At 45.7% G+C, this 18226-nt stretch overlaps 1 protein-coding gene across 1 annotated transcript in view; it reads right to left on the reverse strand.

Moving 5' to 3' along the window:
* PNPLA7 (patatin like domain 7, lysophospholipase) overlaps nt 1–18226 on the reverse strand; it is a 1710105-nt gene that overhangs the window by 1408024 nt on the left and 283855 nt on the right. Inside the window, exon 9 of the mRNA XM_086921192.1 lies at nt 10357–10437. Coding sequence (XP_086777318.1) covers nt 10357–10437 — 81 coding nt within the window. The remainder of the gene's footprint in view (nt 1–10356; nt 10438–18226) is intronic.

An 18226-nucleotide genomic window follows, 5' to 3' on the forward strand; every position in this document is an offset into this window, starting at 1 on the left:
AAAGAAAGAAGTGAAGGCAGACACACGAAAAGTCTTCCGCTCTCAAACATGTTAAACAGACTTGATGGTCAACAGACATACAGGGCCAGCTGTGCATGGGTTTGATCAGTGAGCCCTTCAGAAAAGTAAGCACCAAGTTATTGTCCCACAGAGGTATGACAAACAGTGAAGGAAAGAGCATGCAAGTCTCTAAAGAGGGCAAGGATGAGTTAATCGACAGACAATGACAACATAGAGCAAAGCCTTGCTGAACTAAGATAGTACCAAGAGTAGCACATCTGAAAACCTTGCACAAAGAGGATCTACCTTACCTGCAGCACACCAAAATGTGTCTACCAACTGCCGTCAACAATTCTGGTGGAAGGACAGTGCACAGCAAATGTAACATCCAACAACCCCAAGCGGTAGATCAAAAGAGATGTGATGGCCCCGTTTCATCTCCAGGCCTGAAGAACCCCTCAGGGCAGAAGTGGAGGAGAAGATGCAGAAATGCATAAAAGGTCTGCATGTCACCCCCTTCTCAACTTGCATTGCATTTAATCACTTGCAGTTTTCCTAATGAAAATTCCACAATACACGAGCAAAGAGATGAATAGGAAAAAACACGTAATAACTTTGAAAGTGTAACTTCACACGGAATGCGCTTCGCAGAGGCGCCCACAGTGGGAACAAAATGGGGAGCACAACAAAAGTGAGCGCTTCTCTGAGAAGTAAGCAATCCACCAGAGGGGTGTCTTACAAGGCGCAGATGTACAGAGTCACTTCTGGGTGAAAGCGACACTCTTCATCGGTACGATGACACACACGCAAGTTGTTTGCCGTTCAGCAAACTGGTCAGATGATGGGCAGTCAACAAGATGAAAGGCAGGGGTACAGCCATAGTGGTAGAGATTCTAGACAGAGAGAAAGTGAGTACCAGCCACCCTCCTGGTTGATACAGTCTCTCGAAACATCTGGATCATGCCCCAAATGCCCCACACTCTCCGCACAAAATAGAAGGCTTGGGGGTATTTCCCTTGTACAGTCACAATGAATGGGAGATGTTGCATGAGCTGAAACAAAAACTTCCGTTTTGATGAAAAAGAAACCCATGCCACAAAGTGAAAGTAACACCAACTGCAGAGAGTCCACCTTCAGCACGGAGTCATCGCAGCACAGGAATGCAGGCATCACCAACCTTTACTAATATGAGCTATAGGAACTCTCCGAAGCAACAAGGTGCTGAAGTGAGGCTTAATGATGAAACTACAAAACTGACCTTCAAAACCCACTAGGGAGCGCATAACGTGTCATGAGATGGCTGGACCGATATAAAGAAAACTCATCCTGTGTGTCAAGTAATCAAAAACTCTTGAAACCTCATGGCTAAAACAGCAACTAAAAGGGACAGCAGTGAAAATATCCTAGCGAAGAAAGGAACCCAGGACACTAACAGCCAGATTCATCACTGTCCCGTTTTGCGAGTCCTTAATAGCGAATATTAGGGAATCGCCATTAAGGACTTGCAAAACGGGATTCATGTAGGAATCGCAAAATGAATTGCGATTCCTACAGCTTCCTTATTTGCGATTAGCAAATTGCTAATCGCAAATAAGGAATAACTCCTCATTCATTCCTATGGGCCTAGAGGCCCATAGGATTGAATGGGAAGACACTCGCAATTTGCTAATCGCAAATAGCGATTCGCAAAATGAAATTGCGATTTCAAGGGTGCAGGGGTGTCCAAAGGACACCCTATAGCACCCCTGAAATGTGAATTTACACTTATGTTGTGCACACACATGTCCAAAGGACATGTGTGTGTGTAACATGCAACTTAGAAAAATGCATTTAAATGCATTTTTCTAAGTTTTCACTATTTACCACGAGGTTTGACTTCATGGTAAATAGCGGTCCTAAATTGCGAATTCGCAATTTTTAAATGTTTCATGAATAGCATTAAGGAATCCCTAATAGAGATTCCTTAAATGCTAATCCTTGCAAATTTGAGAATTCTTTATTAGCGATTTTTGCATTTGGAATGATGAATCCAAATGCAAAAATTGCACTCGCAAAGGGCCAGATTCTCAGAATCTGTCCCTTTTGCGAGCGCATTTCGCTTGATAAATCTGGCTGTAAGACCAGAATAGGATGAAGCCCAGATCCATCTTGGAGACTAGGAAACATCAGGAGTAACATCCCTCCCCAATCTCATTCAAACCAGCTTAATTGCACCTTTTCTCAGAAAAGGTAGAACCTCAAACTGGAAAGATTCAGCATAGAGTTGGGGTAGGGGACTGGAAAAAATAACATTGGCCGGGAGAAGCAGGTTACTGAAAAGGGAGGATGTATCCTTTGTATAATCTGAAGGACATCACAGCCTGTGGTGAAGGACTGTCTGCGCATCATACAAGAAGGTAAACCCTTCAGGCACGATGCGGGTCCACCTTCAACAGTGCACTAAAATGGATTGGCGGGGGAAGCAGACTGCTGCTGTTGGCCTTTCTGACCCTTGGAGCGGCCATGCCTCCATGACCTGAAACACTTCACTCGGCTAACTATTGTTGGAATTGTCAGGCAGGAGAAACCAAGTTCATAGAGCGAGTAAATGCACCTCTTTTTAAAAATTCATCAAGATCTAATCAGCTTTATTCTCAAGAGGCGCCAACTGTCAAAATGCATATCCATCTGATTTGTCTGGATGTCACCCGAGAGCGCTGTAAAACACATCCAAATGTGCCAACTTATGGTCAATGAAGTGATGTTATGCTGTTCCTCAAGAAAGGGTGTAGGAAGGTGATCACCTGACTATGGTTACCCCAGATTTTTTTGCCTTGTGTTTAGCTGGTTTTCGACTTAGTTGGCCTGGTTCCCTGCTAATCAGGGCCCCAGGCTATCTGCTCTCTCCTTAAAATGGACTCAATGCACCCTAGGTGCATAACCAAATTGGTACTGGACACCTTGTCAGCCCCTATACAGTGCACTATAGGTGCCAAGGGCATAGGTGCATCCAAGGCCTACCAGGGGCTGCAGCATAGCTTTTGCCACCCCTGGCTGGTTCCTTAATTGACACAACTGGCTGATTACTCAGCTGGGGCAAGGTGATGTAATCACCCCTTGCTTAGATATAGTATACCTATATCTAAACATATATCTGGACACATATATGCCTATAAGTCACTCCTATGGCAGGCCTTAACAATCCTGGAGGCAGAGTGCGTGGTTTTATGTGAGATGGTGCTCTAGCATGAGCTGAGCCTGTCTGCAGCTGTCGGGACCAACTCCCTTAGCTGTTCCGGGATAATGCCATACCATATACTATTAAGTGCATTATAATCCATCGCGGTTATATGTTAACTTTGGTTTGGCTTTATCAAAACATGTCGTGTAAGGTGTCATACGATTTGGAATACTATCCCCTCGACAGTCCTGTCGACGGGGATAGCATCCCACCCCTCTAGAGGGAGAAGACATGTTACTTTGCTAAAACGCAACGGGCTCTTGATCGCTCAGCACCGGCGTTCATCAGCTCTCTGATTTCCTCCCACACCCCTGTCCGCACTCTCCGATCATCTTCCTCTGCCCTCCTCACTGTTCCCCGTTTCCGCAAAACTCGCACTGGTGGAACTAGATTCTCTGTTCTTGCACCCCGGTTTTGGAATTCCCTTCCTCTCTCTATGCGTTCTATCCCTATCTTTTCACACTTCCGTAAAGCGCTCAAAACATTCCTGTTTGCCCAGGCCTAACCCCGCTAACCTCCTCGGCCCTGTCTGTTCTGTTCCCTAGAGCTCTCAGCGCCAGGAAGCCGTTTGGCCATCGTGCGCTCTATAAATAATTTCATTCATTCATTCATTCAAAACGCGGTTGATTTTAAAAGAGCCTCAGCATCACAAAATGGACGCTTCTGCCACAGACACGAGTCTGACCTCCTGCTGCTGACCGAAACTCAGCCGAGGAGGCCTGGACAAAGGGTTTCCTGTCACGGGGAGGTGTCCCACCACCCCAGACAGGAGATAGTGGATTGTACAGGGAGGTTTGAAAGAAACCAGACAATGCCTGGGGCGTACAAGGCTTCCCCTTGCATAATCCGGTCAAACCCATTCTGGGGCTCACCAGCCCCAGTCCCAGCGCGACCCTCTACAAAGGGAAAGGGGTGTAACCACCCCCTTCCTGGGTCCCACCCATAGGAGGGACCTAGCAGGTAATCCAGCCCACTAGATTGGTATATAGGTGGGAGCAGTGCCAACACACTCAGATTATCCGGACTGAAACTTATGAAACGAAACTCTGGACCCTTCGACATCCTACTCGACGTAGAAGACTGAAGAATCTCCCTTGTGGTCAAGGAGTGACCACCCTGTGCTAACAGGCACCACCCAGCACCTCGACGTTTGCTTTGTTGTAGTTCCCGCCGGAACTCGAGCGACAGAGTTCGACAAGACCAAGCGTGCCTGCCTTCTAACAGCCCGATCCACAGTCCCTGCAGAGCTGAGACCTGTGGAGGCGACCTGAAGCATGGGGCCCGCCATCTTGGAAAGACCACGAGACGCTGACCGTGCAGCCCACAAGTGACCCTCGAAGCTGTGCATTGGGGTCTGAGAAGCCCCAGCTCTGAGCCTCTCTTGCAACGAAGCTCACCCCTCTACACTCACCGAGTGCTGCGTGGGGCCCTTCTGCATCTTTTGGCTCAACGCGTTGGCCCGGTCACTTGCCCGTTGGCTAGTGGCCCCTGTGCCGACGAACCTTGAAACCTAACTCGTGAATCTGGTTGCTCCAGACTTACACTCGCTCCCCTGAAAAGGAGCACTCGCTCTAAACCTCCTGGTCAGAGTGTTAAGGCATCTTCGAATCCTGCGTGGGTTGCGCTTGCCAAGGGTTGTTTGCTCCAATCCGGAAGCCGTCACCGCCGACAGCGAGAGCCTGCGTGGGACAGCTCGTGATCCACTCCTGGACATCCTTGGTGCCCCAGAGTCCACGTGGCAGCGGAGAGAAGTGACTCGTCAACTACCTGAAAGCGCCCGACACTGCCTGGTTCCTTCCTGGTTCCACCCTGGTCACTGCTGAGTGACCCAGACTCTGTCCCCTCTCCTTTCAGATCATCCTTAACTACGATCCACCCTTGGATCACACTGGACACTTCTCGTCTCGACGCCTGCAGCATCTTCAGCTCCAAGCACCAGCAACCTGCGTGACAAAACCCGACACTACTTCGCACCTGTGCACCCGCTTCCTGTGGGTGAGGTAACTCGACAACGCCGGTGTTCCTACACTGGTACACACCTCTAGTGTATGTGTCTAAAGTTTCGTCCTTCTAGGTTGAGCGGAAGTCTCCTTAAACTGTATCTTTATAACTTTTACGTACCATTGACTTTGCATTGGTGCTTGTGTGTGCTTTAAGCGCTGCACCCGAATCCCACGGGCTTTTCCCGACTTCAGCATTGCTAGTCCCGACTGCTCCCAGCGATTCCCTAGGCCCTAGGCCTAACCACTGTTCGATTGGTATCTCTTATACCACTTTTTTAATATATGGTTTGCGTGGCCCCTGGGCCTCATCCATAATTGTGCAACTTTCATATGTTTAACTGTGCTTTTGTTTAAACGCTTGTGCCTCTGCACTCATAAAGAGTATAGAGGATTATTCTAGTAATAAATACATATATTTTTATAATATATAACTTGTGTGGTGTCCTTTCATTTGATATTACAGGATTGTGATTGGTTAAACAGCTCGCTTAACACGACCTCTTAAGTTAAGCCTTTAAGGCTGCTTAGTCCATGCTACCATTAGGATAGCTTGTCTATAAGTTTGACTTACAACCAGACACCATAAGGGTTGTTTGGACTGATACAAGGTGCCCCCAGAATTGGAGACATCATGTATCAGGCCAACTTCTCACAAAGGGGGGAGTAACAAAGTCAATCTGAGGGTGGAAAACAACTGAGACCAAGAGTAGTGTACAGTTGGGAATCCATTAGTTGGATTTTAATGCCCTCACACAACCTTTCAGGTGTCATGCTTCATCATCTGGGCTGCTCCTCGTTGGGTCGGCGGTGCCTACTTATGGTTCACAGATGAACCAATAGACCTGACCACCAAAGACACTGCATCTTTGGTCTAAGAATTTGCTTGGCAGCTCTAAATTCATCACAAGCTACAATGAGAAACTGGCCAGTCACATAGTCTGGGAAACATATGTCTGCTTTGCAATTAAGCAGTTGAAGACAGATGAATGTGAAAGGAAGTGTATGCTAAGCCCAGTTTCTGTATCGTAAGTAGACATTTAACTATGCCCGATGGCTGTGAAGCATTGCAGGTAGACTTGCATCCTCAAGAATTTCCATGCATTGTACAGGCAAGTTTAAGTCCCCAAACTAAGACTTCAGGAGCCAGATCGCCACATTCAGTAATTCTTGACTGGGATGATAGACCGGACCTTTTTGTTGAAATGAACAACAACAAAAAATGAAATACCAGCATTTGTAAAGCGCACAGCTACCTCCAGAGAAGTGTCCCGGCGCTGGGATTAATCGAGCTATTGCCCACAGTCACAAGGTGCTGGGCTATCCTGCCGCCGACACCGGGTATCGAACCGTGAGCCCCCGTTTTCTGGAGTCCGGAGTCAGTTGCCCTGGCCACTGCACCACTGAGCTAGGAAATCTTAGCTGAAATGGAGTATGCAGCGTGTTTGAAGCAACATCTCCAACAGATAGAAATACCATGCTTGCTTTCCCAATTTAGAAGTGTATAGTCTTTATAGAGCTAGGAAAGGGCATAGACTGCACATTTGTGCGTGGTGAGAAAGCACATGAAGTGGAATCCTTGACCCAAGAGAGTCCCTCGCCTTCCGCAACAGGTGATGCATCATCAGGGGTTGAGTAGGCTGGGAACAAGAACAGTGTCACTGCTTGGAATCAGAGAATCCCCTGCTCTGGTTATCCCTACCACGGTTTAGCTGGAGCCTCAAAAAGACTCTCATGTGTAGGAATGAATCTGAGAAGATTGCTGATGGCTGTGGGTGGATTGCTGGAGCATATGTTGGACCCTGCTGGGTGGCGTGTTCGCGGGTGGCACTGAAAAGTTTTCTGCTGTTGTAGGGCAACCTATGGCTTTGACTTTGATGTTTTCTTTTCTGATTTTCTGCAAAGCCTCATTAGTCTATGGTACAGAAATGTTTTATTTATCAATGGACATGCATAATAGGTGCTGTTGGACCTCTGGTGCAAACTCCCAAGGCATGAAGCCAAGGGTACAAGGTAAGTGACACTGGTAACAGAATGTATTGACCTCATACTAAGTACAGCTAAAGCATACCAGTGTTTGACATTTTTTTATTCTCTGCTATTTCAGCTCTTTTTTCTTGAATTTGTCTGGAAGGTATTGTAATAATTCTTCAATTTCTTACATCTGAAAGTGGTCAACACTGCTAAGCAGAGCCTGTGAACTGGAAATTCATGGTTTCCACATAGAAAGCTTCCTTCCTGCAACCAACCACATACTTGAAGACTTTATCCGGGGCGGCCCCTTGCGAGCACCATGGTTGAGTTCTCTGTTAAGAACAGTATGGACGACCATAGGGTCAGGAGGTGCATAGCCTCGACTGTAGAGTGTCTCTTCTGCGTAAGCCTTGTATTTATGCTCCACCACTGGAGTAATAAAGCAGACTTTGGTCAGTGGCTTGAAAATCTCCTATCTGTTTTTTTAGCACAGTTTATAACCTTGGTAGCTCCTAAATGATCCCCTCAGTATGATAGAAGATTTCAAGGATTAAATCCCCATACTTAAAAGTTATCCTTCGTATGATACTGTAGTATTCTGAAGTTTTATCTGGTGAGGCTTCACATGGTACGACTCATTAGGTTCATTATTGTCTGATCCATTAAAGATGTCACCCATGCAACCTCTTGGAAGAGCAGGATCCCCTTGTTCCTGGCCATCTGCATCAGTGTGCAAAAGATCAGGTATGAGTGGCTAGGCCCTCTGTCAAAGGTGACTTGGCCTTAGTAGTCCCTTGTGCTTTGGACTCAAATGTTGTTCTTCAATTCTTGCGACAATGTGGCCAGTGCCTGGATCAATGAAACTACACTCATGGGATGAATATTCACTGTCCTAAGAGTGTGAATAAAAAATATTTTCGAGGTTAAAAGGAATTGACTGGATGTTTCAATGACTTTTGTCGAGGTCGACCCTGTTTTCAAGACTGATGCTTGCTCACTTACAAAGTACTGCTTTTAGGTGGTGTGCCTTCGGATCCAGAATTTCAAGGCCAGTCTGCTTTCAGAATTGACATGTCTTCAGGTCGAACATCATTAAAAGTAAAGGCAGACTCTCAGTTACAATTCTTTATTTCTGCATACAAATTTACTTTCTTTTAAGTTTTAATTTCTTGAGGATAGCTGCTAATGACATTATTTTACTACAAACTTCTGATTTCATAGCGTTCAGTGTTACTGACTTTTGAGTTTCGGTCATTCTATTACATTTGAAAAACTGTGGTTTGATGTCTTATCTCAGCCCTCTTAACTGTTATTACAGCAGGTAACTATTTGATCTTCACCACCCATAAGAATGTTTCAACTTGAACAGTAGTTGGGTTGTGGTGACTGGTGCAGGAGTAGAAAGCCATTCACTATTAAGGTCTGCCTATACCTTCAACCTCAAGTCACATTATACCACATATAACTTTCTCACACACCCATTATAAACATGTGAGAAGAATGAAAAGGGTTATATTACTTACCCTGTAAGCATCTGTTCTCACCATGTAGTGCTGCAGATTCACATGCTTTGCATACTCCTGCCATCTAATATTTGGTCCAGATGTGTGCAAGTTGTTTTTCTTCAAGGAAGTCTTTCGAGTCATGAGGTAAAGTCACTTCTCCTCATGGTAATAGTGTGCACTGGCATTGATTCCATCGTTTAATTGTTTCACCACAGGAGGGTGAGAACGGAGCATAGAAAAGTGTTCATAAAGAGATGTCCATGTTTATGCAAAGGTAAAAATTGAACTGCAACGGCCACATATAACCAGGGAGAAGGGTGGGAGCCTGTTAATCTACAGGCCAAGAACAGATCCTTACAGAGTAGGTAACAATTTATATGAGGCATATGTGGCTGTTGGTGCACATGCTTTGCATAGACTGTAAATCAGTGCTCTCCAAAAGCAGTGGCTAACCTGTGGGCGTTGCAGTTGTTTAAAAGAGCATACAAAGCACTGCCTCACCTACATTGTTAGCATGCTAGGACATCCAAGGGATAATGTTTAGTTAAAGTATGTGGTGGAGACTATGTAGCTGTTCTACATAGATCAGCTAGTGGATATTGCCCAGGAAAGCTATGGAAGCTCCTATTTTTCGAGTATAATGTGCTCAAGGGGGTATAGACAACGTTCTTTTAGCTTTGGCATAACATATCTGATTGCATTTAAATATACAGAAATGCCTTACTTGGATATGGGCTTTCCTTTGTGAGGGGTGAAAACTCTACAATAGTTCTGTCAATATAGTACATAATGGCTCTTTTGACACATTATGTGTGAAGTGCCTTTCTGCAACTGAATCTGGTTGCTGGAAGAAAACAGGCATCAACTGGCTGAGGTGGAAAGATGAAATTACTTTTGGAAGAAATTTTGGGTTTGTTCTAAGAAACACTTTATCTCTGTGTATTTGATAGAAAGGTTCTTCCAATGTTAAAGCCTGGAGCTCACTGACACATCCAAGTGAGGTAATGGCTATTAAAAAAAGCCCTTTCCAAGATAGAAATTGGAGAGGACATTTATGTAATGGTTCGAATGGTGGACCCATACGTCTGGTAAGCACAATATTAAGATTCGTTGTAGGTGAAAAAGCACCTTGAGTCGCTATCCTTCTCCTACACTCTGAATACGTTTTGAACAAAGTAGACAAGATTAGAAGGAACAAACACTCTACAGAACGTAAGTAAATGAGCTAATGCAGGAAGGAAATCTTGAAAAGATGAAAAGGACTTTAATAATTCAAGCAGCCAATATAAGATGATCACGCTACATACTTTTGAATCCTCTGTAGCTCTTGTTATATTGTACTATAGCAACAATACAGCATTGTTATGTCTTAATTCAGACCGGTGTTAAAGGGCCAGAATAAAATGATTTTAGCCCTCACCCTCTTGTTACAAGAACAGTTTGACACCATTAGACAATGCTAATCTATCAAATAGATTTCATGCTAAGAAACACATGCAAGCCTAAACACAGCACATGCCAAAGTGAAAGTCATTATTAACCCATCTATGTTTTCAAAGCGCAGCTAAAAACTGATGTTCTTCAAACAAACTATAGCTTATCACTTTGAAATGTGTTTTTGGTAAACATTCTAAATGTCTCTAGAACATCAACTTACAGTTATAACATCCAGGATACTCAGGAGGCTATGAACACTGTCACCAGGAAGCACTTCTTTCACCACCATATCAGTTCCGTCCTGAAGAAAGATTAACATTGTAAATATTGTTTTATGAGATGAAAACATCAGAAAAGTGGTCTTGTGCACTTCTCCAGACAACTTTTCTGTAAGCAAGACAGAGTAAAATGTAGGACTAGAGTTGGATGCCCAAGAGCATAGCAGACAGACTGTGGGGCAAGCTTTTACAGCTCAGAGTTTTAGCAAACTAAGCTGCAAACTACAAGAGCGCACCATGAACACTGCTTTTTAGTCGAAGAAATACCTCTAAATTGATGAGGGAAGAGTTTCATCTTTTATTTCTTGTAGAATTTTGATCGCTGTAAGGTGCAGATTCACAAAGGTAAATTAATTGATTAAAAAGGTGTCTGGCGCAAATTATGACAAATTAAGACGTGTGAACTGGAAATACTTGCTAATTCACCATGCATTTAAGCCAGATGTATGCACAGTGCACAAACATGCATATGTTCTTTAATAAATGACAAAAAACAAATAAGCTACCTACTTTCAGTAACACTCTTTCAGTTTAACAACAGATTCCTCAACTTGTGACTCTACACAGGCACAAGACTGAATCTGGAACTAAACCCATATAATAGCTCTTGGGCACAGGTAGCTGGAGACATCGGCCGCTGTCATTACTCTATCCCGCCTCTGGACAGGACGAAATGGAGCCAGCACCACTAATGCAAGTTGACAATAGTTTTCTCTGCAGGATGCAGAGCTAATGCACGAATGACAAGAGAGGCCTCCGGTTTAGGGACAGAGGGACATCCAGGAGGATTTTTTCCAAGGTCAGTCTGTGCCAGGGAAGGGACATAAATGAAAATTCCACTGGGGACCTAGTGGGTCTGTGGGACCAGAAGCTGCAATGGAGGGAGATAGAATGAGTTTAAAGATCTTCTGCATAGCCTCTTTAGTGACCTCAACTTGCTGCTAATTGTCAGAGACACCGCGATCTCCAGGAGCACAGGGTCCAGATTCGACATCCAGAAGAGGATGGCAAAGCTGGCCTTGGGTTTCTGGAATGCAGAGTGGGCGATTTCTCCTGAAAGTGAGAGCATCTAGAATGTGATGAGGCTTCTTAACTTTTAGTTTTTTTTTTTTAATTACCTAACTAAGTCTTGTGCTCTAATCAGGATCAAACACACTTCTTGTGCTTGTTGATGCACAGTGTGGCTTTCTGCTGGCTTTGAGATGGGAAACATTGTTAACGACGATGGCAAAAACACAAATGCCTTAACCACGAAGGCTTTACAACGAAACAGTCTTTACTACAACTGTTTACAACTAAATCTTTTCAAGAGTATACCTTTAACATGAACGACTTTAAAACAAATTTTGTTGTAAAGGCATTGCCATGGTAAACATTTTTACAGGTCAATATGAGTATTTTGCAGGTAATTAATATGTGTTATCTATCCATCTATCTATCTATCCATCTATATATATATATATATATATATATATATATATATATATATATATATATATATATATATATATATATATATATATATATATATATATAATTGCAAAATTGATCCTTTCTGCAGCAGTCGGAGTGCCTGCGCACAGCATCCACCTCGGGCACAGAAGGACACAGAACCACTGAATGGGCAATTCTTCAAGATATTCATTTATTAGGTGTTCCGTAGCACCAAGGTGAAATGGCCAACACGTTTCAACCGTAGCCTTCAACAGGGCCACAATATATATATATATATATATATATATATATATATATATATATATATATATATATATATATTTTACCTACTGGCGGTCGCCAGTAGGTATATATAGTTAGGACCTAGTTACCATAGGAAATCCCCAACATTCTATTGGGAATAACTTTGGTGCCGATTGAGGAATCGGCGTGTAATTTTCCTTAAAATTGCTTCGCTATGCTCCGCTCCTTCCCTGAAGGTTTCAGGGGGATTAGTCAAGGGGGGGCCGAAAGGGGGGTCCCAAAATGTGTTTTCCCCATGTTAATTTCCATAGGGACCTTTAGACACGCTACAGCCCGAACGGCTGAACGGAATTACACCAAACTTGGCAAAATGGTAGGGACAGGTATGCAGTAGTGCCTTTTCTATATTTGGTGAAAATCCCTCCATTAGTTGTTGAGAAAATTGAATTTGAAATTTTTCAAATGGCATTTTCTATGAGACCTTTAGACACGGATACAGCCCGAACGGCTGAACGGAATTACACCAAACTTGGCAAAATGGTAGGGACAAGTATGCAGTAGTGCCTTCTCTATATTTGGTGAAAATCCCTCCAGTAGTTGTTGAGAAAATTGAATTTGAGCAAATTATATATCTATATGCGCTCACCGTACACGCACGTGCGCGTACCCTTACGTGCGCAAGCAAGTTTCTGACTGGCTGGCAGTCGACTGTCAACATTCCAAACTGTCCAAATCAGGAAGTGTTGGCCACCATCTTGTTTTTCAGGAGAACTGAGGCACAAGAGAGCCCAAAACAAGTGTGGAAAACACGAAAAGGGGGCAGGGTAGAGATCCCCCAACCCTTTAGCCCTTCTCAGGGGGTCCCAAAAGGACCCCAAGGGCAAAAAAAAAAAAAAAAAAAAATAATTCGAAAAAATCGCGGGGTACGCACACCGGTGCGCACACCCCGCGATTAAAAAAAAAAAAAAAAAAAGTTTTTGGACTTGGTGGTCCTTCTGGGACCCCTGAGAGGGGCTAGGGGGTCAGGGGGTCTCAACCCTGCCCCCTTTTCGCGTTTTCCACTCTTGTTTTGTGCTCTCTTGTGCCTCACTTCTCCTGAGAAATAAGATGGCTGCTCAGGCGGTCCCAGAAGGGTAATAACATATATAAACGTTATCCGCTAATAGAATTCGCATTTACAAAACCTTTGTAATTTATTGAAAAAAAATATAGGTTTCACGCCTGATATAGTTAGGAATTAGCATTTAAAAAACCTTGCAAATTCACTGAAAAAACCATAGGTTTCAAGCCTTATATAGTTAGGAATTAGCATTTAAAAAACCTTGCAAATTCACTTAAAAAACCATAGGTTTTCAGGCCTTATATAGTTAGGAATTAGCATTTTCAAAACCTCGCAAATTCACTTAAAAAACCATAGGTTACAGGCCTTATATCAGGGGTCTCCAAAACGGTCCTGGAGGGCCGGATCCATGCCAGATTTTTTAAATTACTACATGTATCTCAATGGGGATATCCCAAAAATACGGCATGGATCCGGCCCTCCAGGACCGGTTTGGAGATCCCTGCCTTATATAGTTAGGAATTAGCATTTAAAAAAACATTGAAATTGCTCCTATATAGTTAGTTGTACTAACTATATTTCGCGCAGTGAAATCAAAAGAGATGTGATCAGTGATGTCATCAGTGATGTCATCAGTGATGTCACTGATCATGTCATGAATGATGTAATATGTAACATCATCAGCAGTGGATTGCGGGTGCGCGAAATATAGTTAGTACAACTAACTATATAGGAGCAATTTCAATGTTTTTTTAAATGCTAATTCCTAACTATATAAGGCCTGAAACCTATGTTTTTTTTAAGTGAATATATATATATATATATATATATATATATATATATATATATATATACACATATATATATATATATATATATATATATACACACACACACATATATATATATATATATATATATATACACACACATATATATATATATATATATATATATATATACACACACATATATATATATATATACACATATATATATATATATGGTCCAACAAATTGCCCTTTGCATTACCAAAGCACACAACGTCGCTCTGGCCATCCGGTCATGATTACAAAGCATGCCTTTCTGCTTCACCTTTCATCATTTGCCTGACGCGTTTCGGGGTCGGAACCCCGTCTTCAGAGGCTGCAGTAATGGCACACGGAGATCGCTTTACTTCATTTCAGACTTGATTTATTTGACAAGCCCCCCAATGGGCGTATGCTAAGTGCGACGTCATCTGGTGAGTTGCTGGGACTTGTAGTCCGTAAAGCGAGGAAATGTTTTTATCTTGAAGTAAGTCCGAGTGTTACATTACTCATTAATACTTGTCATCAATTCCCTTAGTGGGTGGTGTCACTTTGGAGCATGCTGCATCAGTTGTAGAGCGATGTGCCAAAGAGTCCGAAAGGTTTCAGGCTCAAGACTCGCTGCGCTGGATAATGTTCTTCCTCCAACGGGCGATGGTGCCTTTGGCCACGGCCGGACCCCGAAACGCGTCAGGCAAATGATGAAAGGTGAAGCAGAAAGGCATGCTTTGTAATTATGACCGGATGGCCAGAGCGACGTTGTGTGCTTTGGTAATGCAAAGGGCAATTTGTTGGACCATTTTCTGCACGGCGGCCCCGGAAGCACACATCTTCGCCCGTAGATATCTTGGCTTTGACCCCTTGGCTGAACAGATACCCTGATCATGCGTCAGCCGGGATTCTGCGAGATGGCTTCTCATATGGCTTCAGGATCCCGGCGGGTGATTTTCGAGGGACCGCTTCTTGTAAGAACCAACTGTCCGTTCAGCACAACCCGACGGTTGCCGCCAAAAAGATCGCTAAGGAGGTTAGCTTGGGGCGAGTGGCAGGACCTTTTTGTGACCCACCAACGGCTGATTTTGTTTGCTCCCCATTAGGGGTGGTGCCAAAAAGGGACCCGGGGGAGTACAGGCTCATTCATAATTTGTCGGCACCAAAGGGGGCTTCTGTCAATGAGGCGATCGACCCGGAGGATTGCAGTGTAAAGTATGCATCTTTCGATGACGCAGTGGTGCTGTTGAATTGCTTAGGCCCTGGTGCATTGTTAGAAAAATCAGACATTGAATCTGCATTCAGGTTGCTTCCGGTGCATCCCAAGATCAGCGCCTGTTGGGTTTTACGTTTCAGGGGAAATACTACATGGATATGTGCATGCCAATGGGTTGTTCAATTTCGTGTGCCTATTTTGAAATGTTTAGCTCATTTCTGGAGTGGGTGTTCACAAAGGTCACAGGGCACCAACATGTGATGCATTATCTTGATGATTTCCTCTTTCTCGGCCCAGCGGGCACTCGGGACTGTGCACGGGCATTGCAGGACTTCTGCGTGCTCATGCGGGGTTTCGGGGTTCCATTGGCGCCAGGTAAGACAGTGGGGCTGACTACCTCCCTGGAGTTTTTGGGCATAGAACTAGACTCCGTGGAGGGGTGCTTCCGCCTGCCGGCGGAGAAGATCGCCAGATTTAGGGCTTCCTTGTTGCAGTGTCTCCGGACCGAGAAGGTGACATTGCACCAATTACAGCAGACGGTGGGTCAGCTTAACTTTGCATTAAGGGTGATACCGATGGCTCGCCCTTTCTCTCGTTCCATTGCCCAGTCCATGGCAGGCCTCAGGGAAGGGCACCACCGCACGAGACTGTCGGCGGAGGTTCGCCAGGACATGCTCATTTGGCTGGCATTCCTGGCGGACTTCAACGGCCGAGTGGTCTGGAGCAAACCCCCAGCCTCGTCGGCGGAACTCGGCTTATGGACCGACTCGGCGGGCAGCGTGGGGTTTGGTGCGATCCTCGGAAACCGTTGGTCGGCACAAAGATGGCCGGCATGGTGGCAAACAAACGGCTTGACAAGTAACATTGGCTTTCTAGAACTCTTCCCCATCTGGGTGGCTCTGTCGGCATGGCCGGAGGATTTCAGAGACCGCTCGGTGGTATTTTGGTCCGATAACATGACTGTGGTTGAGTGCATTAATCAACAGGCAGCACACTGCAAATGGATATTGCGATTGTTGAAAGAGATTGTGTTACGATGCTTGAGATTAAACGTACAGTTCATGGCAAAACATGTGCCGGGTGTACTGAATAATGCGGCTGATGCGCTCTCTCGTTTCAAAATGCAGGCTTTCAGGGATTGTTTACCCTCAGCGGAGCTAGTGGTGGCACCATTTCTCGAAGCACTATGGCAAATCGGTGCCCCAGACTACAAAACCTCGTGGCAGCCAGTTTAGCGCCCAGGACAAGGAAAGCTTATGAAGGGGCGTTCCGCTCGTACTGCGCCTTTTTGGGTCAGGCAGGGGAGCATAGATGGGGGCAAGAGGAGTCCTTTGTCCAATTTTTAGTGGCACTTCATGGCAAAGGCCGGTCGGCGGCAACCGCAATTCGGTATAAGGCCGCCATATCATTTATGGCACAGCTCCATAGGATCAGGGACCCGACGGACTCCTTTCTAGTCAGGAAGGCTCTGCGCGGCTGGCGGCGCTTAGAGGGTTGCAGGAAGGATAACAGGCACCCGATAGGATTTGATAAGTTGACCACCTTGCTGGCTAAACTAGAAGAGACATGCTCCTCGCCTAGTGAGGTAATACTATTCCGGGCAGCGTTCGCATTGGTGTTCTATGGGGCCCTGCGGGTGAGTGAACTAGTTGCGGCAAATAAGAGAGATACGGAAGGGGGCGGAGCCGGGCCGGCGGCCAAGATGGCCGCACTGAGTCCCGGCTCCGCCGACCTTCTCTCCTCACCGCCTGATCTGCTGCATTGTCCCGTGAGAGCGCGGTGCTTCCTTGCGTCGGAGCGGGCGCCGAGGGGAGGCGTCCGACTCCGGCGAAATTTCCGACTCCGGGGACGGAGATCCGCTCACCAGCGCAGGGCGGCCTGCCCGATGCCGGCGACCGGGACCTCGCGTCTCGCTGCACCCGGCCACAGCGGACACATCGACGCGTGAAGCGCCGGCCCCGCTGGGGAGCCTGAGAAGACCCTCGATGCCGCCTACGCTTTTTCAGGTGATATGGACGCTTCTCCTGAGAGGCTTGCTTCTCCCCCCCCCACCCTCCTTTCCCCCCCAGCAATTCTCGTCGACTGCCGGACTCCAAGCACTGCTCTTTGTTCATCTGGAGCCAGTTGTATGTCTGCGACTTGCATTGCCGTTATGTCTCCAGCTCATGGGCGCTGGGGTGAGCACGATATCAAGGTGTCTTACTGGGCTTGGGGGGCCCGCAAACAACATTCAGTGGCGGGGGGGAGAGCGCCCTGCTTTGCCCATTGGAGACTCATAGGCAATTCGCCATTTTGAAGTGGAAGAGTCAGAAGACCTCTAATTTTGCCTATACCGCGCTGTGGCGCTGCTTGATGACACAGTAGCGATCCTGAGGACTACACTATGGGAGGGCGGCTGGATGTGCTGGAGACCGTGAAATGGTGACCGACTTTCCCTAGGGCGTCGTGGCCCCACAGTCTGGTGCTGGAGAGACATGGTCCCGATTGTCCTTGCGCCAATGCTCTATTGTGTCCGGCTCCTGCTTTTCTCGTCACTTCCATTGTGGTAATGGCTAATCCTATCGCGGCGGAGCTGGGACTCAATGCGAAGGTGACTTATTGATGGCGACACGGCGTACCTGCTCCCTGGGACGGCTTGCTGAAGGCTAATGGTGGATTGGATACAGGACAGAGTACTTTGTGGATCAAGATCGGAGGTGGCTGAGTGCTTATTCAAGTGACTCTGGGGAGGTTTTGATTGCTCCTGAACTTCCATGACTCTTCCCTTTGGGACTTTGGCCCTGGTCCGGCATTTTGGGGCGGGTGGGACCTGCATCATTGATCCTGATTACCTGTTTGAGTCGTATGTGCTTAGAGCGCCATTTCTGCGGCGGCGGGGTGCACTATGCCCCCCGCGGGACTTGGACTGCGTAGCGATTTGTCTATTCTGTTTACGTGGGCGCTCTCAATATTGTATGATAGCTCTCTGATTGTTTTTAGGGTGGGTGAAAGGGGGGGGGGGTTGGGGTTACCGCACTGGGATTCTCCCCCACGTTTCC

The sequence above is a fragment of the Lissotriton vulgaris genome, chromosome 5 (genome assembly GCF_964263255.1).
Source record: "Lissotriton vulgaris chromosome 5, aLisVul1.2, whole genome shotgun sequence".
Taxonomy (NCBI): Eukaryota; Metazoa; Chordata; class Amphibia; order Caudata; family Salamandridae; genus Lissotriton; species Lissotriton vulgaris.